Genomic DNA, 24738 nt, shown 5'->3' with positions numbered 1-24738 from the left:
TTCATTTCCTAAAAATCACTTTGTACTTTACTACATTATCTACATGTTAATGTTTGTTTGCTCCCAATTGTTCATTTTTTCCTCTTTCACACTGAAAAACACAGAGACTGAAAACATCTGGAACATCTGCACTTGACTCAAATCAAATCTATATTGTACAGTCACAAGTCAACAGCTTTGATTTAGTATTACTATATAATAAATACCATAAACGACTGTACAAATCACTCATTATATATATTATTATTTAAAAGTGATCTTCATGAGTTTCAGAGAAACATACTGATATTCACTGTGAAACTTTGAGTAGAAAAAGACAGAAAACAACAGGTGGATCCTGGAATAATGGGAGCTTCCATCTCTAAAGGACTGAAGAGCAAGAAGTTTACAAGGAATCATTTAGAAGAGTTTCAAACATCAACTGATTGAATCCATGAATCTGAAAACGTGTTTGTGAGTGAAAGAGACAGACATGTACAGACTGAACTATCTGTTCAACAGTCAGAGTGTTTCTCTAACACGACGACACTTATGCCTCAACTACACACACTTTCAAAGAACAACCAGGATAGACTCTAAACCCAGGATAAAGCGTTTCAGTGAATGTGGTGTTGAAGGTGTGGAGGTGGATCAGAGTGTCAGAGGAGACTTTGTAGAAGGACAGAGTGCCAGCAGGACAGTCCACATACACTGCTACTCTGTTAGAGACAGAGGAGGCGGCGGCAATGATGGATGTTCCTTTGTTATTGTGCCTGACAGAATCAGGACCATCATCAGAGCAGTAGAGACACCAGGACTGATCATTCCACCCAAACACAACATCTTTACTGTTTCCTTTCCTTCTGATTCCTGTGTAACTCACTGATATGAGAACCCCTCCTCTCCACTCGACCTCCCAGTAACAGCGACCAGTCAGACCATTTCTGCACAGCAGCTGCGGAAGTTGATCAAATCTGCCTGGATGATCAGGATATGACTGAATCTCGTCCACATGTGTCAGAGTTCTGTTGTTGTCAGACAGTTTGAGGTTTGTGTTCACTGTGTTTGTGTCGACTGTGAGTTGACAGGAATCTGATGAGAGAACAAACACAATCCAGCTGCAGTTATTGATCCATCATCTGTTCATTGATTGACACTTTGATGATGACTCCTGACATGATGAAGATGGTTGAATGTGTGCTGCTTTGTTTTCATGAATCCCATTAAAAACACACTTACACTTCCTCAGACTTGGTTCTAACCATTGGACTCCAGCAGGCTCCACCCTGAAAGGAGGAGGGGGGTCAGACCAGCATAGTCTTAGCATGCACACATGGACATTACATGGCTCTCATTCACACACTGTTACACACTGATAAAGGAACAGTCCAACATTTTCACAAATACACTTCAATCCACACATGGATCAAACTGCTGACGATTTGGACCAGGGGTGCTCAATACGTCGATCGCAAAGGTAGTATTGGTAGATCGCATGGCATTAAAAAAAATAGATGCCAGCCTATCATCCATCCTATCACTTGATTGATACAGGGAAGCCAGTCAGATGACATCAGATTTTTTCTGACGCTTAGGTCGCTGCGCATGCGCAAACAGCGGCGCGAAGTGTAGTAAAACTGACAAGCTAGTCAGCGAGTTAACTCCAATTTTTAGCTCTCGGTTTTTTCTCTTAAACCTAAGAAAGGGTTAAAAATGAGTGAGGGAGCTGGACCAAGTAAGAAGACAAAAACGTATCACTTTCATACGGAATGGGAGGAGGACTTTTTTTTTCCACGATGTCATTTTCGAAGTGCGTTTGCCTCATCTGCCAGGCTACCATCGCAATGCCAAAGAAGGGAAATGTGGAGCGGCATTTTCGAACTGTTCACGGAAAATGACAGGTAATGACAAAAACAATTTACATTGTTAATTGTGTTGTGAAATATTGGATATTGCGGTTATGCATGTATATACATTGTAGATATAAAGAATCCTCAATATATTTATAAATAAGTATATGTTTTGGATTTTTGTAGTGGGTAGATCATTTTGACTTGGTCATTTTAAAAATAGCTCACATGCGGAAAAAGTGTGAGCACCCCTGATTTGGACTGATCCTGGATCTCTCAGTTCTTTGAATAGTTGTTGGATTTGTTGTCACAGCAACAAATCTATTAAGTGTTGCGTGGTCATCATTATCTTTTATGTCCTCTTACAGATTACCTACAGAAAGATGCTGCTTCAGTCAGCAAGGAATAGTCTACATTATTTTTGACCACCGCATAATTGACAAATGTGGGATTTTGGATAATTTCATGCTGCCAACATTGTAAGAAAAGTTTAGGGGAAGCCCCCTTGTCGTTCCAACATGACTGTGCAGTAGTGCACAAAGGAAAGGTCCAGTAGCCTGGGCTATGATAGTCACCTTTCACCCCACTTTCAGCCACACTCCCGCTGGAGAGTGACAGGGCTCACCACATCTACTCTCCTAGATCCTCCAAAGCCAGTACGATGATCCTTCGACTCCTCAAGTACACAGATCGACAGGCCGACAGTATATTCTCAGCAGCATATTAAACATATCAGGTCCCCATAAGGAGAATCATGTGCTAACGGCTGTCTAAATGACTCGGGTAAAGTTTGTAGCATGCATGCTTGTTGTTTTTGTCTGCTTCCACTTGTCTTTGCACTAGGATGATGTCGGCGTAAATGTGCAGTCATATTCGTTGTGTTCCCACTAGTGCTTTCAGCGTTAATCCCGTTAAAATTACATTAACGCCATAACGCAGCAAATCTCCGTTAATGAGTTACCGTGGCACTCTAATAATTTATACTAATAGGTAGTTCTGACTATTTTATGTTCCATTTTTACATTTTTATGGCCGGTGATGTGTAGAATGCAACAAGTTTGCAACTTTGCACCTTGTAATCGTTCTAAATTATGGAAAGGAATAGTAATGGAGATGGAAGATAAGATCTGGGAAGGATACCCAGAAAGTTAAACTCATGGGTTGTACTTCATCGACGAGGGGTTGTTACAGTCTCCTAACTCAATAAAAGTTTTTGGTGTCTCAATTTATAAGTATCTTTCACTTTTCTTGATAAACTGGACTAATGTTTCTTTTGTGAGCACAGGAACAATTGAAAGAAATGTTTCTAGCTCTTCTCTCCATACCTGAGAGTGTCTAGTCTCCAGGATGGATCCATCAATCCTGCCGACAGCAGTTTTAGTCCTGAGAGACCGGGTTGATTGTAGCTCAGGTCCAGCTCTTTCAGATGAGAGGGATTGGAACTCAGAGCTGAAGCCAGAGAAGTACAGCCTTCCTCTGTGATCAGACAGCCTGACAGACTGCAAACACACCACACAACAATTCATCCATAAACACTTGACTTATATTTTCTTCATTTTTTCAGTTTAATTCTGCTTTATTTATAGTAGGACAATTTTCTTTTGTTTTCTTTTGTAATAATCCACATCTATTTTCGGAAATTCTGGGAATTAGATGCAGGGTGTGCAAAATTGTAAATTTTGGTATCGATCTGATATAAAGTAAACAAAGGGCTTGTGTTCCCTGAACCGATACCAATAACAATACATATACCTTTAACTTGATTTATAAGTGCACCTTATACATCAATCAGGCACAATATTAGGACCACCTGCCTAACATTGGGTTGTTTCCCCTGGCATACTGCTTGATGTCATCCACGTAGAAGAGGTGGTTAATAATTGCGTCATTCCATGCCTGGCATCTGTAGCCAGTAATTGATCATCTGATTGAGGGGGTTCAGACCTATGCAGAACAGGACTGAGCTGCTGTTCTCATATTGTTCCCCTGCCAGTAACAGCACACCTGATGGTTCACTGGAGAACAGCTGGTTTATTCTATCCCTTCTATCCCTCTTGTATACCTCTTTAGGCAGTTAGCCAAAGCTGTGAATCTTTGCTCGGAGAGCCCATAGAAAAAGACTTTCAGACTGCCTCAAAGAGATTCTGGCAACCTGTCAGGTGACTCAAGATGGGAAAGCTTATTTAAACTGAGGATATTGTCAAGTGTCATGGTCCTGGGTTATTCTATGCAGTGTTTTTGAGTTTTATTGTATTTTCTGTCATTTTGTATTATATTTAAGTCATGTTGTTATTCTATGGGTTTATTCTATTGTCCCTAGGTTATTCTGCTTAGTTTGGTTTATTAGATTTCCCCTTGTGTCTTTGCCCTCAGTGTCTCCCCCTGGGTGTCTGTGTTTATACAGTGGTGTGAGTCCTTGTGCCTTTTTCCTCTCCTTGTGTTTTATTCCATCTTGTTTCTCCAGCCCGTCATGTCTGCCTCTCTCCTTCGTTCCCTCTCGTCTGTCTCTCCTCCACTCGTATCTCGTTACCTGTTTTATTGTGAAGGTCTTGTGTTTCCATGTACGTTCTGTCTCGCTATGATTATCCATGTCAGCTGTGTTCCCCGTGTGCTCCCACATCCCCTTTTATCTTTCTGTGTATTTATGTCAGCGTCTCTCTCAATTCCGTGTCGCAGTCTCCCTCATACCAATCTGTCTGTTCTGCCTGCTAAGCCTGCCAAGTTTATTTTGTATATTCAAGTTTAGTTTTTTCTCGTGTCCAGCAATAAAGCTGCCTTTTTGAGTTTAAGTTTCATCTCCGCGATTCAGTCTAAATTTTGAGTCCTTTCCTGCCTGCCTGCACAGCAGAATATTGGAAAGAATACTTCGAGGACCTCCTTAATCACACTGACATGTCTTTCATAGAGGAAGCAGAGTCTGGGGATAAGGGGGACGACTCCTCCATCACGAGGCGTTAGGTCACTGAGGCAGTTAAACAAATCTTTGATGGCCAAGCCCCTGTACTGGATGAGATTTGCCCTCTACAATTTGCTTCTACAATGTTGCATGCAGATCAGGGGTAGTACCTTTGGATTGGCAGCCTGGGGTACTGAACAAGTGGGACCGGAGGGTGTGCTCCAATTATAGAGGGATCACACTCCTCAGTCTCACTGGAAAAATCTATGCCAAGGGGCTGGAAAGGAGAGTCCGTCTGGTAGTCGATTTCGAATACTGGAGTAACAATGTGATTTTCTTCCTAGTTACGGAACACTGGATCAGCTTTTTACCCTTTTAAGGATACTTGATGATGGATGGGAAAAGCATGGCTGTTTATCTATCTGTCTATCTATCATGATGATGATCAAGCAGGCAGGTGTGAACAAAAGATTAAAGTTCATAAAGATAAGTAGCAAACTAAATCGACAAAGCATAAACTAGCATACATACTGTAAATGTGGCACCAGGGGACATGGATGAAACGGGAAGGAGAATAGAAGAATACAATCACCTAGGATGACATCTGGTATGCAGAACCTCAGGGCATGAAGTTCGTGCTCCAAGCTATGTATGACATGCTACCCTGTCCAGCAAGCCTGCTTATCTGTGACAAGAGAAAGCATCCAACATGCCTCCTCCAAACATGGTGAGGGTACACTGCATATCTACAACAGCTACCCAAAAGCCCTTAGGGACAGTAAACAGGTCTGCAGTCAAAGAAAAATCTCCTTTTAATGGCTTACTGATGCCAGATATTCCTCTCTAAGACCTACAACTCTCTTGGCATCAGAGGAGCTGCAAAGAGGAAGGCCATCAAATCTGTCACCGAGGCTGCAAAAAGAGCCTTTAGGTGGATTTGCATTAATAGGTCCAAATCGTGGGCCAGTGCAGCTGGGACATAAGTCAAGGTCTGATCAGGCCTGACTGAGTCACCTAATCAAGGCTGTCTTAATGTTGCAAGGCCCAAAACACCCGATGACCTCAAGAAAAATCAATGACAATACATCTCAGCATATCTATGGATGTCTGTACAATATACTTTTTTTGGTATTCTAACTAAATGCAAAATGTAGCTTTTCTCTTAATTTTTCTGTAGTCCTAAATCTAACTCCTAACGCTACAGTTCATAACAATGAAAGGAAATTGGTATGCTATGAACACAAAATAGCCATAGATCTCTAAATGATCATTGCATAAATTTGATTTATTCAAACAAATCTAAAACAAAATTCGCATATCAAACATTTTTAGATAGCAAGTCAGAATCTGATAATACATGTAAAAGGTTAATAAAAGGTAGTTTTAAATTTCTATAAGGGTTAGCTGTCTATGCAAAAATAATTATTCAGAAATTCAGATTTTTTTTAAATGAAAGTGGAAAAGTTTACTTACCGGAGAGTTTCCAGTGTACAACACAAACTCTTCAGTCCAGTAGAGAGAATCTTCACTCCTGAGTCCTGCAGGTTGTTGTTACTCAGATCCAGCTCTCTCAGATTAGAGGACTGAGAGCTGAGAACTGAGGACAGAGCTTTACAACTTCTCTCTGAGAGGTTACAGCCACTCAGTCTGAAACACAATGACATTTGTGATAAAAAAAAAAAACAAAGCACTGTATGGTTTACCTATGACCTATTGTCTATGTGTTCAACTTGGCTATATGCAATGTATCAAGATTTCTGGCTCAAAACACTTTGGATTTCAAGGAGAAGGTGAGATATGCTACTACAGGGAGTGCAGAATTATTAGGCAAATGAGTATTTTGTCCACATCATCCTCTTCATGCATGTTGTCTTACTCCAAGCTGTATAGGCTCCAAAGCCTACTACCAATTAAGCATATTAGGTGATGTGCATCTCTGTAATGAGAAGGGGTGTGGTCTAATGACATCAACACCCTATATCAGGTGTGCATAATTATTAGGCAACGTCCTTTCCTTTGGCAAAATGGGTCAAAAGGACCCGACAGGCTCAGAAAAGTCAAAAATAGTGAGATATCTTGCAGAGGGATGCAGCAGTCTCAAAATTGCAAAGCTTCTGAAGCGTGATCGTCGAACAATCAAGCGTTTCATTTAAAATAGTCAACAGGGTCGCAAGAAGCGTGTGGAAAAACCAAGGCGCAAAATAACTGCCCATGAACTGAGAAAAGTCAAGCGTGCAGCTGCCAAGATGCCACTTGCCACCAGTTTGGCCATATATCAGAGCTGCAACATCACTGGAGTGCCCAAAAGCACAAGGTGTGCAATCCGATTGTTCAGTCTGACGTCACTAGCCGTGTCTGGGTCTAAACTCCGCTGCAGGTCCATATCTCAAACGATCACTGTGGCATTACTGAGAGTTGAAAAACTGTCTAAAGTCTTTCATCTTTAATAAAATGATCAGCGTTCTGCTCTACCAGGTGTAACAATTGAGTTTAACATCCAGGCATCCATGAAAACGGAATTTATGACATTTAACGGAGTTAGAAGTTAGCAGGGAGTTAGCTCGCTAGCTTCTATCTAAATACAATATAGCATGTCCTGACTGCGGGGTTTTGGAAACAAATTAAAACGTACAGCTCTGTTATCACTTCCAGCATAAATGAAGACAGAAAACTAAACAGCAGTGACGTTTGTAGGGTTACTGAAGTTGGGCTAAGATAAGATAAGATAAGATAGAACTTTATTAATCCCTCGGGTGGGTTCCTCTGGGAAATTCGATTTCCAAAAAAGCACAGCACCGACAGAAGTTACAGAGTTATACACACACACATATATATAAATACAGAGACAATATAAATAAAATATACGAAGGGGATAAATAGAATAAATAGGAATAAAAATAAAAATACAAGTGAATTGCACATTTCAAGTATTGAGTCTATTGCACCGTTGACTATTTACAAAAGTATTGCACAAAAGGTATTGCACAGTGAGGTGAAGAGGCACTACAGCTTAGTTGTTCCCTCCTTTGTCCTCCTGTTTCCCCTCCCTCTCCCCTCCAGAGAGGAGTTAAACAGTTTGATGGCGTGTGGGACAAAGGAGTTTTTAAGTCTGTTAGTTCTTGTCTTTGGGAGAAGCAACCTGTCACTGAACAGACTCTTCTGGTTGTTTATGGCCGTGTGCAGAGGATGCCCGGCATTGTCCATAATGTCCATCAGTTTCTTTAATGTCCTTTTCTCTGCCACTGTCACCAGAGTGTCCAGCTTCATGCCGACCACAGAGCTAGCCCTCCTGATCAGTTTCTCCAGCCTGGATGAGTCCTTCTTTGCTGTGCTGCTCCCCCAGCACACCACAGTATAGAAAAGTACTCCAGCAACCACCGACTGGTAAAACATCCTCAGGAGCTTCCTGCAGATGTTAAAAGACCTCAGCCTCCTGAGGAAGTACAGTCGGCTTTGGGCTGTTTTATACAGGTGCTCTGTGTTGCATGACCAGTCCAGTTTATTGTCCACCCACAGCCCGAGGTACTTGTACTTGTTGACCACCTCCACCTCCTCCCCCTCTATCTGAACCGGCAGTGGACCTGCTCTAGACCTCCCGAAGTCCACAACCAGTTCCTTAGTCTTTGAGGTGTTGAGTTGCAGGTGGTTTGTGTGACTCCATGCGACAAAGTTCCTCACCAGACTTCTGTACTCCTCTTACTGATCATCCAAGATACACCCCATGATGGCTGTGTCGTCTGCAAACTTCTGAATGTGGCATAATTCAGAGTTGTAGCAGAAGTCAGAGGTGTACAGGGTGAAGAGAAGAGGGGACAGCACAGTTCCCTGTGGTGCTCCTGTGCTGCTGACCACTGTGTCAGACGTGATGTCCTTCAGCCTGACGTACTGTGGTCTGTCGGTGAGGTAGTCGGAGATCCAAGCCACCAGGCAGGGGTCCACCTCCATCCTGTTCAGTTTTTCTTGAAGCATACAGGGCCGGATGGTATTAAAGGCACTGGGAAAGTCAAGAAACAGGATCCTGACCGTGCCTTTTCCCCCATCCAGGTGTGAGTGGGCTCTGTGTAGGAGGTACAGGATGGCATCCTCCACTCCGACACCCGCCTTGTATGCAAACTGTAGTGGGTCCTGGGCATGTTGTACCTGTGGTCGGAGGAGGTTGAGGAAGAGCCGCTCTAGAGTCTTCATAAGATGTGACGTCAGTGCCACCGGTCGGAAGTCATTCAGCTCATTGGGCCGGTTCTTTTTGGGGACCGGGACGATGCAGGATGTCTTCCATAGTATAGTCTTCCATAATATAAACAAGCTAACTTTTTTTCCACGCGATAAAAGTTAACGTGAGTGTTCTCGGTGGTCAGGAACAAATGTAATCGCATGGCAGGATGCTGTAAAAGGACCAAACTTCAGCCAGGAGAACAACTGAGATAATCCATCCACAATACGAGGTTAGTCATTCATATACTGCTGCATGGGCTGGGCTGTAGTTACATCCTAAGGTTTTAAAAACTGAGCTTAAATAAATGATTAGTGGTAATAAAAGCCGAGGGAGGTCAACAGTGATCACTGACTGTTTTAGGAGCTTTTTGAGATCAAATAGAAGAAAATACATAACATTAAACATGTTAACAACACAAAAGCCATATTAAACGCAGACTACTTTAGACCCGGAAGTAGGATTCGTCGCGTCATCACTGAACAACCGGATACTCAGAGACATGGCCAAGGTAAGAAAGGCTGAAAGACGACCACCACTGAACAAGACACACAAGCTGAAACGTCAAGACTGGGCCAAGAAATATCTCAAGACTGGTTTTTCTAAGGTTTTATGGACTGATGAAATGAGAGTGAGTCTTGATGGGCCAGATGGATGGGCCCATGGCTGGACTGGTAAAGGGCAGAGAGCTCCAGTCCCACTCAGACGCCAGCAAGGTGGAGGTGGAGTACTGGTTTGGGCTGGTATCATCAAAGATGAGCTTGTGGGGCCTTTTCGGGTTGAGGATGGAGTCAAGCTCAACTCCCAGTCCTACTGCCAGTTTCTGGAAGACACCTTCTTCAAGCAGTGGTACAGGAAGAAGTCTGCATCCTTCAAGAAAAACATGATTTTCATGCAGGACAATGCTCCATCACACGCGTCCAAGTACTCCACAGCGTGGCTGGCAAGAAAGGGTATAAAAGAAGAAAAACTAATGACATGGCCTCCTTGTTCACCTGATCTGAACCCCATTGAGAACCTGTGGTCCATCATCAAATGTGAGATTTACAAGGAGGGAAAACAGTACACCTCTCTGAACAGTGTCTGGGAGGCTGTGGTTGCTGCTGCACGCAATGTTGATGGTGAACAGATCAAAACACTGACAGAATCCATGGATGGCAGGCTTTTGAGTGTCCTTGCAAAGAAAGGTGGCTATATTGGTCGCTGATTTGTTTTTGTTTTGTTTTTGAATGTCAGAAATGTATATTTGTGAATGTGGAGATGTTATATTGGTTTCACTGGTAAAAATAAATAATTGAAATGGGTATATATTTGTTTTTTGTTAAGTTGCCTAATAATTATGCACAGTAATAGTCACCTGCACACACAGATATCCCCCTAAAATAGCTAAAACTAAAAACAAACTAAAAACTACTTCCAAAAACATTCAGCTTTGATATTAATGAGTTTTTTGGGTTCCTTGAGAACATGGTTGTTGTTCAATAATAAAGTTATTCCTCAAAAATACAACTTGCCTAATAATTCTGCACTCCCTGTATTGAAGATAAAACAATGGTCTCATATCATGTTGCATCACCATTTACCTGCCCTTACCTTCAGTTACCTCCAGTAAATTAAGTAGTGAAGGTAGTTTGAAAGAGATTACAGGATGACTCCACCTTAACAACAGGACCACTCTGAACAGTAGCCTGCTGAGTGTGTCTGCTCTTGTAGCCATCTTCAGGTCACATATTACGCATACCATGTGTGACTGCAACCATTCCCCAACTTTCTCTGAATTGTACTAATTACTTATTGATAAATGATCATGAAAATTTCTATATTAATGGTCACGACATTGACCTCATAACCCATTGTTGGTCCACTGTGATCATTTTGTTCATTATGGAAAAGTACTGTTTATAAAATTGTAGAAACATGTCAACTGAAACTAAGGAAGTCACTTGACTGACAAAACATCCCTTCCATGGAGAATTTTACATTCAAATGAACAGAATCAGCTTTACAAGATTATAAGTTTAATTCAATTGTTCTTTTTTCCATTGTGCATACATGCTTTCCATGTGAGTGTGAATGGTTGTTTGTCTCTCTGTGCTAGCCCTGAGTTAGATTGGTGAAAACCAAAGAGTGTACCCTGCCTCTCGCCCTAAGCTAGATAGGGTAGGCCTAGAACATCCCCCCCCTCCCCTCCCCATGACCCCAGTAAGGATAAGCAGAAGAAAATGGATGGATGGATGGTTTTCTATTAAGTAGAATCAACATTTCAAAACTAAAGCTATGATCACATATTTACTTACAGAGCTTGGTTGGAGGCTTTGACCACTGGCAGCAGCCTCAGAAGAGCCTCCTCTGAAGCAGAGTATTTCTTCAGGTCAAACACATCCAGATCTTCTTCTGATGACAGTAAGATGAAGACCAGAGCTGACCACTGAGCAGGAGACAGTTTATTTGTGGAGAGGCGTTCTGCTTTCAGGGACTGTTGGATTTCCTCCACTAGAGAACAATCATTCAGTTCATTCAGACAGTGGAACAGATTGATGCTTTTTTCTGCAGGCAGATTCTCACTGAGCTTCTCCTTGATGTACTGGACTGTTTTCTTATTGGTCTGTGAGCTACTTCCTGTCAGAGTCAGCAGACCTCGAAGGAGACTCTGATTGATCTGCACTGACAGACCCAGGAGGAAGCGGAGGAACAAGTCCAGGTGTCCATTTGGACTCTGTAAGGCCTTGTCCACAGCACTCTGGTAGAAGTGTTTCTCTGCAGATTCACTTCTTTCAGATTTCTGGAAGGTTGTTTTTTGTTCTTCCAGCAGATTGAGTCCAGAGTTGATGAAGCTCAGGTGGACATGAAGAGCAGCCAGAAACTCCTGAACACTCAGATGGATGAAGCAGAACACCTTGTCCTGGTACAGTCCTCTCTCCTCTTTAAAGATCTGTGTGACCACTCCTGAGTACACTGAGGCTGCTCTGATATCGATGCCACACTCTGTCAGGTCTGATTCATAGAAGATCAGGTTTCCTTTCTGCAGCTGATCAAAGGCCAGTTTTCCCAGAGACTCAATCATCTTCCTGCTCTCTGGACTCCAGTGTGGATCTGTCTCAGCTCCTCCGTCATACTTGACCGTCTTCACTTTGGCCTGAACCACCAGGAAGTGGATGTACATCTCAGTCAGGGTCTTGGGCAGCTGTCCTCCCTCTCTGGTTTTCAGCACATCCTCCAGAACTGTAGCAGTGATCCAGCAGAAGACTGGGATGTGGCACATGATGTGGAGGCTTCGTGATGTCTTGATGTGGGAGAGGATTATTTTGGCCTGCTTCTTATCCCTAAATCTCTTCCTGAAGTACTGCTCCTTCTGTGGGTCAGTGAACCCTCTGACCTCTGTCACCATGTCAACACAGTCGGGAGGGATCTGATTGGCTGCTGCAGGTCGTGTGGTTATCCAGAGGTGAGCAGAGGGAAGCAGTTTCCCCCTGATGAGGTTTATCAGCAGCACATCCACTGAGGTGGACTTTCTAGGGTCAGTTAGGATTGTAGTTTTGTGGAAGTTCAGAGGAAGTCGACACTCATCCAGACCATCAAAGATGAACACAACCTGGAAGTCTTCAAAGCTGCAGATTCCTGCTTCTTTGGTTTCAGTGAAGAAGTGATGAACAAGTTCCACCAAGCTGAACTTTTCCTCTCTCAGCACATTCAGCTCTCTGAAAGTGAATGGAAATATGAACTGGATGTCCTGGTTGGCTTTACCTTCAGCCCAGTCCAGGGTGTATTTCTGTGTTAAGACTGTTTTCCCAATGCCAGCCACTCCCTTTGTCAGCACTGTTCTGATTGGTTCATCTCTTCCAGGTGAGGCTTTAAAGATGTCTTCTTGTCTGATTGTACACTCTAGATTGTCTGGTTTCCTGGATGCTGTTTCAATCTGTCTGACCTCATGTTCATCATTGACCTCTGCAGTCCCTCCCTCTGTGATGTAGAGCTCTGTGTAGATCTGATTCAGAAGGGTTGGGCTTCCTGCTTTAGCGATCCCCTCAAACACACACTGGAACTTCTTCTTTAGAATAGACTTAAGTTCATGTTGACTCCACTCAACGTCCCTAATTAAAGTTCCTAAAAGAGTCAATAGACAAAAGATCACTATGGATTATTATATGCACATATTTTGAATATATATGTCCATTCATTGAAACAATAGTAAAGGTTCATCCAGCAGCTTAAATCTTCAGGAAATCCTCTTACTGCTCTGTAATTCGTCAGCCAGCTCATCCTGCTTTATTCTCCTCAGGAAATGCAGTGTGATCTTCACAAATGATTCTCTGATGCTATTTGGCTCTTCATCCTCACCCACTAATGCACAATTATTGTCCGTCTGACTCGCTAAGCATTCTGGGTAATCTGGACACAGACCCTTCTGGATCTTCTTCAGTTCTTTCTTCACAAAAGTGATCATTTTGTCCTCCAAGAGCTGCAATGGAATACTTTATGAATGAGGGCGGAGTGGGAGGGTGAGGTTGCTGTACCATAGACACTGAGAAAAAACAGAACAAAATGCAAGCAACAAGAGGGAGGAAACAGAGACATGCAATATTGTATGTGTCCATGAGAGTAACAGAAGAGAACTTTAGAGCATATCATCAGAAGTCTCACCCCTGACCCTAACTACAAGTAAAAAGGAAAGTTGGAAGCCTAGTCTTAAAAGTCAGGCATCTTGCTATTAAAAACTGGTATCTGATTTTAGAGGAGACGATCTTGACAGCTATTCCTCCCATTCTACGGTTAGAAACTTGAGGAACCACAAGTAAACCTGCAGTTTGACAGCGAAGTAACTGGTTGACATAATAAGGCAGTATGACCTCTGCAACAAAAGATATGATTTTCAGCTAATGTCAAGGGTATATGACATCTCACCTCTGCAGCATTTTAATAACTCCCCAGTGCAAACACTGTGTTGAACATTTTTACATCACTAAAATTTTCCGCAGTAAAGGCTTAATTCATAGAAATCAATTCAGTGATGTGCAATACCAAGAGTCCAAACCCTGACCTGTCTTTAACAACAAAAAAAAAAGAATGAGACGTATTTTCGATCAGACCTGCACTGTTCAAAATGCCATAGATGCCATATTTCATGACAAGACCAAGTTTTTTCTATAATGTTTTCCAATTATCTATCTAGGCAGATAGTTTACCGGACACTACCATTAGAGCCAGCAGTTGAAGGATGACATGTAACTGTTCAGGTCAAATTAGTCAGTGGTCAACAACACCACAGTTTTATGTTGTTTAGGTTTTCCCAGCTTCCAGTGTTTATGCTTTCATTTAAACAGTGTTGAGTTGTGCTTCTAATACACTGAGCCTTGCCTCCGGTAATTAGAAAAAGTATGTTATATGGACAATTATTGCTAAGAGGGAAGAGGAATAACTACACATCTCAAAAATTATGTCATGCAATTTAAAGGAGGCAGAGGTCTGTCAAGGACAATTGGATCTACCTTCTGAACTAAAACCCTTGCATGTAAAAGTAGTTGTTGTACATGTACAGACCATAAATATGGAGTCCAGGTGTGTTTGATGCTGCTGGGAAGACTGACCACTGGGAACCTCTGAGCTCTGCTGGTCCACTCTGTGGAGGAATCATGAAGATCAAGAATAATACAAAAGATAACCAAGTAAATAAGATGCTGGTGCTTCCCATCCCTAATAATAATAATAATAATAATAATAATAATAATAATAATAATACTTTTGTCTGATACCTTGTTAGTATCTTGCTCTTGACTACTCTTATTGTCTTTTGCTTGTATTTCTTCTTTTTCTCTTATTTATTGCTGCTCTTTTTGGTAAACTACAAGCACAGTCTATCTCAAAATTAATGTTTGTATATTATTATTAAATTTACTCAGGTATTTTCTTGTGATGTAGCTGAAGCTGCTGGACCTGCAGGAGTGTTGATGTGATCAGATCTAGTGTATGACTGGCTCAGGTCGACTGCACAAAGCTGAGTGTCAAACTTTGTCTTCTTCCTGTAGCTCTGAATTGAGTCCTTCTACACTATTACATGTGACACAGTGACAGGAAGTTCATGGAAAACGTGGAACCTCCTCTGCATGAATCCTGCACTCCTCCTGATCTGTCCGATTGATCCAGAGAACAGCTGTCTGAAGATTATACACATCACTCTGGTAGGCATGCTGCCAACAGCCAGCTGGATCATTGCTTCATGTTTTAAAGGAGGTTTCTTTATTAGTCAGTTCATTATTCGAACAAGAACCTCATCAGATCATGCCTCTGTTATACTGAAGGTGAAATTACATTAAAACTGAAAAATGATGGAGACAAGCTTCAGAGAAATCAAAGTCCAAACGTCTTTCTTCTGGCTTCAGATGGAAAGTTCAGTGTTCACAGTTCATGCTCTTCATTTTATCAATGCAAGAATCCAAAAAACCTCCATGAAGACAAACTTCTCAGCCAGAAATCAAAGCAGCGCTCACATGGAGTCACACTCATTAAACTATTCGCCCCCCTCCATCCAGCAACACCTAAAACACCCGAGTGGAAGTTCCTCCCTACACTGTTGTTTGTGGAAACAGTCCAACCTACACTGCTTCACATATAAACATAGAAATGTGTGTGAAACAGAGCTGAGCTGACATTCAACATGATGGAGGATTTATTCACAAACACTGAGTCATAACAACATTTAGACACACATTACCTCTGCCGGAGGACACACGTCTGATTTAAATGTAATAATAAAATATTTTGATTGGTCACTCTTGAAGGACACACAGCTGGTTCACGGGAATCAAATAATAATAATAATAATAATAATAATAATAATAATAATAATAATGGATTGCATTTATATAGCGCTTTTCGGGACCCCTCAAAGCGCTTTACAATACCACTATTCATTCACTCTCACATCCACACACTGGTGGAGGCAGCTACAGGTGTAGCCACAGCTGCCCTGGGGCAGACTGACAGAAGCGAGGCTGCCATGTCACGCCATCGGCCCCTCTGGCCAACACCAGTAGGCGGTAGGTGAAGTGTCTTGCCCAAGGACACAACGGCCGAGACTGTCCGAGCCGGGGCTCGAACCGGCAACCTTCCGATTACAAGACAAACACCCAACTCTTGAGCCACGATCGCCCCAAATTTCTGATTGATCCTGATAGGAAAATAAAATAAAACAAAATAAAAAAATACTTGAAGTTCATTATCTTGATTTTAAAATGCAAATCCATCCATTCTCTTCAGCTTATCATTGCCAGGGTTGTGGGGGGACTGTAACCTATCCCAGCAGGAGAAACACTGGACAGGTCGCCAGTCGTTCGCAGAGTTTAAAATGCAAATGGTTTAATAAAATCTATAAATATCTTTTTAAAATCACAAACAAACAAACCAAATTAAATTAGAATAACATTTCCCCATCAAAAATTATTCAGCTAACAATAAATTAGTTTATAAAATCTAGCCTAACCCTGATTAAATATTGAGTATTACTCTATGTTAGATAAGTTATTTGATTCTACAGTATATTAAATATTTTGTGTTCCTATTCTGCACATGTTACCGGTTAGCTGTAATATTAATATTAAATATTCCTTGGATGAACAGATGTCCAAAGTAGGGATACCTGAACAGACAATGAAGTACAATACTGAAATTCAGAAAATGTAACAATGTTATCAACATCTTTTTCAGCACTGTTGGTATAGGGCCAGACAAGAAAACAAAAGACAATCTTATACTGAAATAACTTTTCCACAACTGCAATATGAGACATGATCAATATAAAGCTGATATGCCTAAGTCTGTCCATGTTTTGACAGACAACATAGGAGAACATCAGAATAGAGCTTCTCCGAACCAGTCATGGTTGGAACAGAGTTTAAGCCATGTCAGTTTACGCTGACTCACTCAGCATAGGAGGAACAGCCCGCAGCCACACATGTGCTAACCTCCGGGCTGCTCCACCCACATACAGCACTATGTTATGAGTAACATACTGAGCAACAGCGTCACCGAATGTGACACCAAAATGCACAAGCCTAAGGCTCAAATAACGAGATAACATAAACAGTAGTATAAAATAAAGTTGTTTGTTTGAAACTTTTTTTTTTTAAATTTGTTCATATTCATCTGCAACACCTCAAGCTTTTTAATAGTCAGCATTAAAATGGACAGGAAACAGCGCATAAATAAAGGCCAATTTATACCATGGAGCCCTAATACTGTCTGTGAAGCTGGATTTAAGAAATAAGCCTTTAAAGTCAAAGTATAGCATGTTTAGCACTATCTTGCGCCGGTACAGAACATGATGTCACCTGTTTTTTGGTTCCTGCTAATAGACTCATCTTACTTTATATTTGCTGACAGTTAGGTGTGGGGGTGAGTGGTGGTGTACCCAGTACCCGCTGTCATCAAGACAAGAAGTTCCTTACCATGCATTGAGTGTTGCACCTTAAATCCAGCACCCTGCGAGTGTACACTAAACATAAGGAAGGTGGCCGAGGACTAGTGAGTGTCAGAACTATTGGAGCACGAGCATGACTTCCTGTTTGCTGAGGTGGATTTTCAGTAAACCAAAAGGTTGTTTTTAAGACAGTTTAAATGGGATTGAGGGAATGACGTGTTTGCACTTCAGTTTATATCCAACAACATCAAGCAGTTAAATCAAAGCTCACCTCTCTGCAGCAGACAGAGGCTGGGATTTAAAATCAATGGGACGATCTGCAGAACGGTCACTCTTTAAGGACACACAGCTGGGTTCGGGTTCAGGTCCAGCAGCTCTCTCATAAATCCTGTTAGAAGAAAAATGTGTTTTTAATTTACAGCCACAGAAGCTGATGAAGACTAAGAATACCTTCATCATCCCAAAGAGAAACAGGTTTTCAGGATGAGCATGAGCAGAAGGGAACTCCAAACTAGTGTTGGCAGTGTGAGAACAGAGCGCCACCTAGAAGTAAACACAGTCATTTACAGTGTGCAGGACTATTGATGGTCCTACTGTGAGCAGCAGGAGTTTAAATATACATGTTGGACATGTTTTACAGAATAAAGGAACTCCTCACTCAGTGACTTCCTTTGACCAGGAAACAACATCAAGAAGTTTATTTAAATCAAACTGACATCAGAGAAATCAAATGTTACTAACAGCTCACCTCTCTGCAGCAGACAACTGCTGGCTTTTAAAATCAATGGGACGGTCTGCAGACCGGTCACTCTTACAGGACACAGAGCTGGATGGAGGTCCAGGCTGGTTCCTGTGAATAATGATGGAGCAGTGATGTGAGTGCTGAGCTGTGACATGGAGAAGAGTCATGGACAGTTAGAGATGGTCATCTCACCTCTGAGCTTTGGTCTGGCTCTCATGTTCCCCACACAGAGTGCTTTTAGAGGGAGGGGCTCCCTCCTCTCTGTCCTCACACTGATCCATGCTGCTCAGCTCACACACACTTTCTACCTGCAGAGGAAACACAAATCATTCATGTGCACATGAGAGCTGCAGAGGTCGTGTCTGATGTGTTGGACTAACATCCACTCCATCTGAAACACAGCTTTTATCATTCAGCCCTGTGTATAGATGTGAATTTTTTTTATTCAGAAAGATGAAGTTTGTGTTTCAGTCATGTAGTGACTCTTGCTGCTTAACTGTACGAGGTTAGTTAAACACTGTGAAACAGATCATACAGATCCCGCCATGTTAGAAGAAATTATTAAAGACAGGGAGGCATCCTTTACAGCAATTGCTACAGTTATTGATTGTTCCATGTTTATTTCAGTATAGTAGTATTCAATTCTTTACAGTTTTTAATGTCCTCTTAATCAAATCAATGAACAAATCAGTCCATGCAATCTTTCTGAATGAATTCACAATGATGGTACTTTGATACCCACGCATTTTGCTAAAACACTTGAAAATACTTTTTTACTAATATTTTTTTTTTAAAGAACTCGAGTAATTGGGCATATCATGAACAAATTCCATCATAAATATTAATCATTGGAATTAACGGGAGATGGTAACAAAAACACTGGAGCTGAGCTTAGCTGTGACGCCATCCCGTACACTGCCTTTACTGCTGAACTACCGCGTCGTGTCCTCGGAAGTCTGCACTCCCGAGCGAACTTGTAAGAACTAGAATTAGGGAAGTATGAACTTCTGTGTTGAGATTAGACTTGGTCCAACGTTCCGCACCAGCTGTAAACATAAAGAATGTCATGTATGACGCCTCTCTGCATTTTACACGGTGCTGAGCTACCAGCCAGGCTAAAGTCAGACCATTTGTCACAGGTCTCCTTACTGCAGTCAGCCGCCATCGCTATGCTAGAGATCATCAGTCTGAGTCAGTCTCACACATTAAATGGTCCAGCTGTGAATCCGTTACTATTGAGCGGCAGATTTGTGCTGGAACTAAGCTGCAAGGAAAACATTACAAACTGCTAACGCTACCTTCACATGGAAACGGCCACCAGCATCATTCACAAACACCAAGTCCAGGAAGGAGGAGCCATAGAAAGAAGGAAACACGCAGAGACGTTAGCGTCATCTCGGGAATACCCAGCTGGAGCCCCGCCCCTTCTAATGACGTTAGTCAGAGACTACACATGAAAAACCATCATCACTCTGAATTTACAGCTCATTTTCACAGGTTTGATTTTTTCAAACTGTAACTGTGATACAGGATATTTAATTTTAGTTTTTGAAAGTTCAAATGCTTAGAAAAAACTACAAAGTGACAAGTTTGATTGTATTTAAATTAAATAATAATATTAAAAATAGACGCAATACAGTCATTGCAGGACTGTAACTTTGTTTTTGTTTTTTAAAGAGCAGACATTATATTTTAAGGATCTGAATGTTTTTTGTTTTTTAGTTACAGGAAAAGGACTGCAAGGCAGCCAGGAATAATACAAGGTGTGTCTTTTTAATGCCAAGTTCACAACTGTAAAATATTCCAACAAGCCACAAACCAGGCAGGAACACATGAGAGAAGGTTACCAGACAGTGACAGACATGACAGGTGACAAAGGGGACCCAAAGCTTTATTTACAAAAAGGATAATTAAGGAAATATTGAACAGCTGGTTGGGACTAATCAGATATAGCAAAATGCAAGGTACATACATAATTCCAGAAAAGTTGGGATGTTCTTTAAATTTGAACAAAATGAAAACTAAGACTTTCAAATCATAAGAGCCAATATTTTATTCAGCCGTACTTTGGTCAACACTTGTTGTTTTTTTTTTAAAAAGTGCTATATAAATAAACAGGAACTTGGTGTAGCATTGGTGTTTCTGGAGTTTTGGTGTTGGAATTAAGTCCCATTTATTTTGCCTGGTTTTTGGCTGCTGAACAGTTTGCTGCCATGTTTGACATATTTTTCTTTTAATGATGCGCCAAAGAGGTGAAGATCTGGACTGCAGACCAGTTCAGCACCTGGACTCTCCTCCGATGAAGCCATGCTGTTGTAATAGATGCAGTATGTGGTTTTGCATTGTCCTGCTGAAATATGCAGGGGCTTCCCTGAAATAGACATTGCATTTGTTGTACATATATGTTGCTCTAAAGCACAAGTGTCAAACTCTGGCCTGCTCTGCTCTGACCAGGACTGCCTGGTCCAGAGCAGTCTTCCTAGATGCTTGATTTGAAAATAATAAAACACATATTAATTAAAAAAAAGATGATAAAGATGTTCAGTGTCTATATAGGCCCACCAGTGTTCATTCATGGTGTGTTTGTCTCCTCATTTTCATGTTTGTCTCTGTAATGCCTAAACACAGAGGAGGTGCTTTTGTTTGTGTAAGAAAGCTCCACAGAACAGATGCGACATTTAACCTGCATAAAATGAAATAAATAATTTACACTGCAAGTCACATTGTTGCTTTTTGTTTCTATTCTGATAGATTACACTGAAACAAAGACAGACAAACTATTACCTTATTTGCTGTTAAAAGATCAAAATGATCCCACACAGCAGAAACATTTCTTTTTCTTTCCGGCTCCATTTTGTTATGGAGAGATGTGTGTTTTTTTTATTTTAAATCTTTGCGAGAGTAATTTTGTGTGTGTGTGTGTGTGTGTGTGGGGGGGGGGGGGGGGTTGGTGGCGACTCATTCCGTTGGCAGATGCGGATGCGGTACCTTTTAAACACAGTTTGGCGCGTTGGCAATGAGCGATGCAGCAGCTGTATCGATCACGTGACTTTCTTAAAGCGACGCACGCACCGACACAGGTATCGCTATGTGAGCTTGATACAAGGGTCGGTGCCTCAGTGTTGCTGGATTGGGATACAGCCCAGCTGAAGAGTGGAGCTTGTTGTTGGTGTATTTGAAGAAACTGTAAGTTTGCTTTGTTTCCTCCTTTAACAGTTTGTCTTCAAGAACTTTACTGTTTGTTCATCTCATGTTTGATTTCTTCATACAACAAACTGTGTGTGTTTTTATTTCCGGTCTCTCCTTTAAAGTCAGTGTGTAATGTTTTCCGACGAGGCCGAGCGTGTCCGCCATTTTCTGTTACTGTGTGATCAGACAAAACACACAGAATGTGTTCTGAGCTCGACTGGAGACACTTTGTAAATGAATATTTTGTATAAATTTGTGTTAGATGCAGATTCAACATGTCGGTCTTAAAAAAAAAACTGCGCCACAAACTGTTGGCTCCTCTCCAACAGGAAGAAGTGTTACAAAACACACAAAAGTTACTGTAGTTCACTAAAACTGAAATCCCAACTGAAACTAGATCAAAAGAAAGCTAAAATAGAAGTTAAAAACTACACGCAAAAATTAAAACTACATTATTTATCAGGGCTGTAGCAGATAACCTTAAAAATATTCTACAATATTTTGCATAATTTTTATAAGTTTAAATTTCTTTAGTATTGCACAACAGAAATTAGGTGTTCTTGTCCGAGGTCATTTAAGTGACAAAAAAGAAAGGAAAAAGACAGCGGCTGACAGCACTGTAAACGGTACACTGGTGGGTAATAAGCAAATGAATAATGCAGAAGAGATTTGAGACAGGAAACTGTTCTTGAAGTACACAGAAAGAGAGAGAGAGAGCTGTGCATGAAGTGTGATTTATTTGTTTTTTATTGTGGTGGAAGCAAAACAGCAAAAGTCAGTGTTCATGTTAGTATCTGAAGAATTGATGGAGAAAGCACTGATTCAGGGGAATAAGTGGAGTATTTCTGGCTGTAGCTCAGGTGGCAGAGCATGTCAGCCACTAATCAGAAGGTCAGTGGTTCGATCCCAGGCTGCATGCCAAATATCCTAAAATACTAATCCCATGTTTGCCTACTGGTGTCAGTCTGTCTGTCAGTGCGCCCCAGAGCAGCTGTGGCTACAATGTAGGTTGCCATCACCAGTGTGTGAATGTGACTGAATAGTGTAAAGCACAGAGCCCATTTCTTTACACAGCTCACTGAAGATGCGGAGCCTCAGAGCACTATTTCGCACATAGTTCACACATTCCACCACAGTTTTTAATACTTCTGCCATTTTTGGGAGCAAGGTTTTTGTTGCCAACGCATGCCTGTGCAAAATACAATGCGTCACAATGATGTGTGGTGCATCGGCTTTTACTAGTGCACCAAAACCAGAGTTTCTTCCCAGCATGACTGGAGCTCCATCTGTACAAACTGCAACCATATCCCATGAAAGATTGTTGTCTCTGAAGAAGTCATTCACAAGCTTCTTCACATCGGCTGCCTTATTTGTTGTTGTAAGTACAAAATAAAAAAAATCTTCTTTTATCATGTCATCTTTCACATAGCGCACAAAAACAGTAAGCTGGCTTAGATTAGCAGCGTCTGTGCTCTCATCGAGTTGAAGGCTGAATTTTGCCGGGCTTGAAATCAGATCCGTGACTACTTGAGCCAAGATATTTTTACTCATGTCTTCTATTCTGTTGCTGACGGTCTCATTCGAAAGAGGAATTTGGGATAATTTACCTTCGGCGACTGTTCCGAGTGTCAGATTCGCCATCTTTAACGCCGCTGGTTTCACGAGTGTTTCACCAATGGTGTGTGGCTTGCCTTGCTTTGAGATCAGGTAAGCAACTTCGTACGATGCTGTGAGGATCGGTTTGTTAATCTGGCTCTCTCCACTTTGAATTCAGCAAGTGTTGTGTTCTTGTGTTCCCCGTCTCCATGCAGCTTCAAGAAGTGTTCCTTTAGTTTTGCCGGTGCGAGACTAGAGTTGCTCAACTTGGCGTTGCAAATCATGCAGATAGGACGCTCACTCCCATCACGTTCCGTGATACATGTGAATCCATATTGTACATATTCGTCCAACCACTTTCTTCTTTTGCCCGAGATACTTAGTATGGATTAAAATATTAACAAAAAAAATCACACGAAGTACTACCACGACATTCACACTTTGACTACTGCGTGCGCTACATTCCCTGCAGCACTGATTGGCCAAGCAGTGTAGCATGATCATCTGCAGCCAGTGATGGCCAAAAGGGGGTGTGTCATCACAAATTTACACGATGATTTGGGTATGTCTGGACCTCCGCGACCTACGCGGTGGAGGCTGCCAAACCCCTGAGACCGACTCACCGAACCCCTAGGGTTCAATCGAACCCAGGTTAAGAGCCACTGCCATAAGCAGGTATAGTGTAAACAACTGTTAGAGGTCAGAGGCCTTTATAATTACAGTGGAGGTGGATGTATAGATGTGGTAAAGAATTGAATTAAACCTGTTGGCTTCTGTCTGTTTAAAAATCCTTTGTTACAAATATTGAATCTACTTCAACAGGAAGTAATTACAACAACGACAACACAAAAGTTTTTGCATTGTTTATTCACGCTGACTTCATTAGACCAAATAAAATTATTATATTAAATTAGTGAAAACATTAACAGATAATTAGACATTAGTTATCAGGTATGTCCCAGGCAGTGAGATGTTGAGACAGAAGAATCGTGTTTGAAATAAATAAAACATTGAATTTTATATTATAAATATTATAATATGTATAAATAATATAATATAAATATAATATAATATTTATATTATATTATATATATTATTATATATTATATTATTATATAATATTTTAATATTTATAAAATTATAAATATTATAAAATATTTATTTTCATTATGTTTTAATCAGATTTAATATAAAAAGTCATAATTACTTGTACTAAAATGTTATTTTCCTATAAAATAATACCAAGTAATAGTTAAAAATTTCTGTTTGTACACAGACATGATTTAACTCAAAGAGCATATGTCAGTCTCACTGTCTGTGCCCAAAGTGTTTGACCTCAGGGGCCCGTTCTTCGTACCTCGCTAAGTAAGTTAGCTGGATTTGATTGTGGACGATTTCGCGTGATCTTGGATCGTTCGGTTCTCTGAAGCTCATCCGGGACTTGCTGTCATAGCAACAGAGCCGTAAGCGTAAACCTGCTCGGGAACAGGTTTACTTTATGTAAACAGGATTAGATCGCGGCCACGCAGGTATGTCCGCTTCATTTATACGAAAGCAACAGCGATATTCCACCACTGTTTCACCATAAATAAATATTATCAATGTAACTAAAGATAATGCAGCACTTGATCCTTTTATTGATGTCACACAGATACATACAGGTCATTTCCTAAAAAAGGGAAATGTACTATTAACATTCTATTACATGTATGTGATTATTACAGATGTAATTCATATTTCAGAGTAGTAATAGTAAATTACTTCGTGTAATCAAGATGAGAGACCACGGCTATAAAAGCGAAGGTGGATTTGGGAAGTCTGTCGCAGCCATGTCCTGTCCGTATACGCGAGCCACCCATTGCG

The 24738-nt window shown here is 41.2% G+C and overlaps 2 protein-coding genes and 1 long non-coding RNA gene across 6 annotated transcripts in view; 2 read left to right on the top strand and 1 right to left on the bottom strand.

Moving 5' to 3' along the window:
* LOC113019582 (NLR family CARD domain-containing protein 3-like) lies at positions 1 to 19506 on the bottom strand. Its single transcript, XM_080299400.1, has 11 exons — positions 19389 to 19506; positions 18283 to 18398; positions 18097 to 18198; positions 17620 to 17736; positions 14474 to 14552; positions 13169 to 13394; positions 11233 to 13039; positions 6199 to 6372; positions 3155 to 3328; positions 1219 to 1265; positions 1 to 1071 (listed from the first exon to the last, which is right to left on the bottom strand). Exons 2-11 carry the CDS (start codon positions 18369 to 18371, stop codon positions 530 to 532), a joined length of 3357 nt encoding a protein of 1118 aa, XP_080155526.1. The 5' UTR covers positions 18372 to 18398; positions 19389 to 19506; the 3' UTR covers positions 1 to 529.
* On the top strand, positions 18759 to 20807 carry LOC145425959 (uncharacterized). Its single transcript, XR_013906728.1, has 2 exons — positions 18759 to 19587; positions 19813 to 20807. It is a non-coding gene; the product is annotated as an uncharacterized LOC145425959 (long non-coding RNA).
* A 318-nt stretch (positions 20808 to 21125) lies between these two features.
* The window catches only part of LOC113014848 (protein NLRC3-like), a 36705-nt gene continuing 33092 nt past the window's right edge, over positions 21126 to 24738 (top strand). For 3 of the 4 annotated variants that reach the window (XR_013906695.1, XR_013906694.1, XM_080299403.1), the window contains exon 1: positions 21126 to 21276. The gene's annotated coding sequence lies outside the window, so the exon portion shown is untranslated. The remainder of the gene's footprint in view (positions 21277 to 24738) is intronic. The other variant, XM_026156627.2, reaches the window with a different exon arrangement.

The sequence above is a fragment of the Astatotilapia calliptera genome, chromosome 3 (genome assembly GCF_964374335.1).
Source record: "Astatotilapia calliptera chromosome 3, fAstCal68.1, whole genome shotgun sequence".
NCBI lineage: Eukaryota > Metazoa > Chordata > Actinopteri > Cichliformes > Cichlidae > Astatotilapia > Astatotilapia calliptera.
The sequence above is the reverse complement of the archived record's forward strand: the minus strand, read 5'-3'. Positions and strand labels throughout refer to the sequence as shown.

Excerpts from the sequence above, each read along its gene's own strand:
- LOC113019582 (XM_080299400.1), bottom strand. The coding sequence starts at position 18,371 with ATGGATCAGTGTGAGGACAGAGAGGAGGGAGCCCCTCCCTCTAAAAGC. Across the intron at positions 13,040-13,168 it reads GGCTGACGAATTACAGAGCA|GAACTTTAATTAGGGACGTT; the intron begins GTAAGAGGATTT and ends TGACTCTTTTAG. Across the intron at positions 1,266-3,154 it reads TGGAGACTAGACACTCTCAG|GGTGGAGCCTGCTGGAGTCC; the intron begins GTATGGAGAGAA and ends TCCTCCTTTCAG.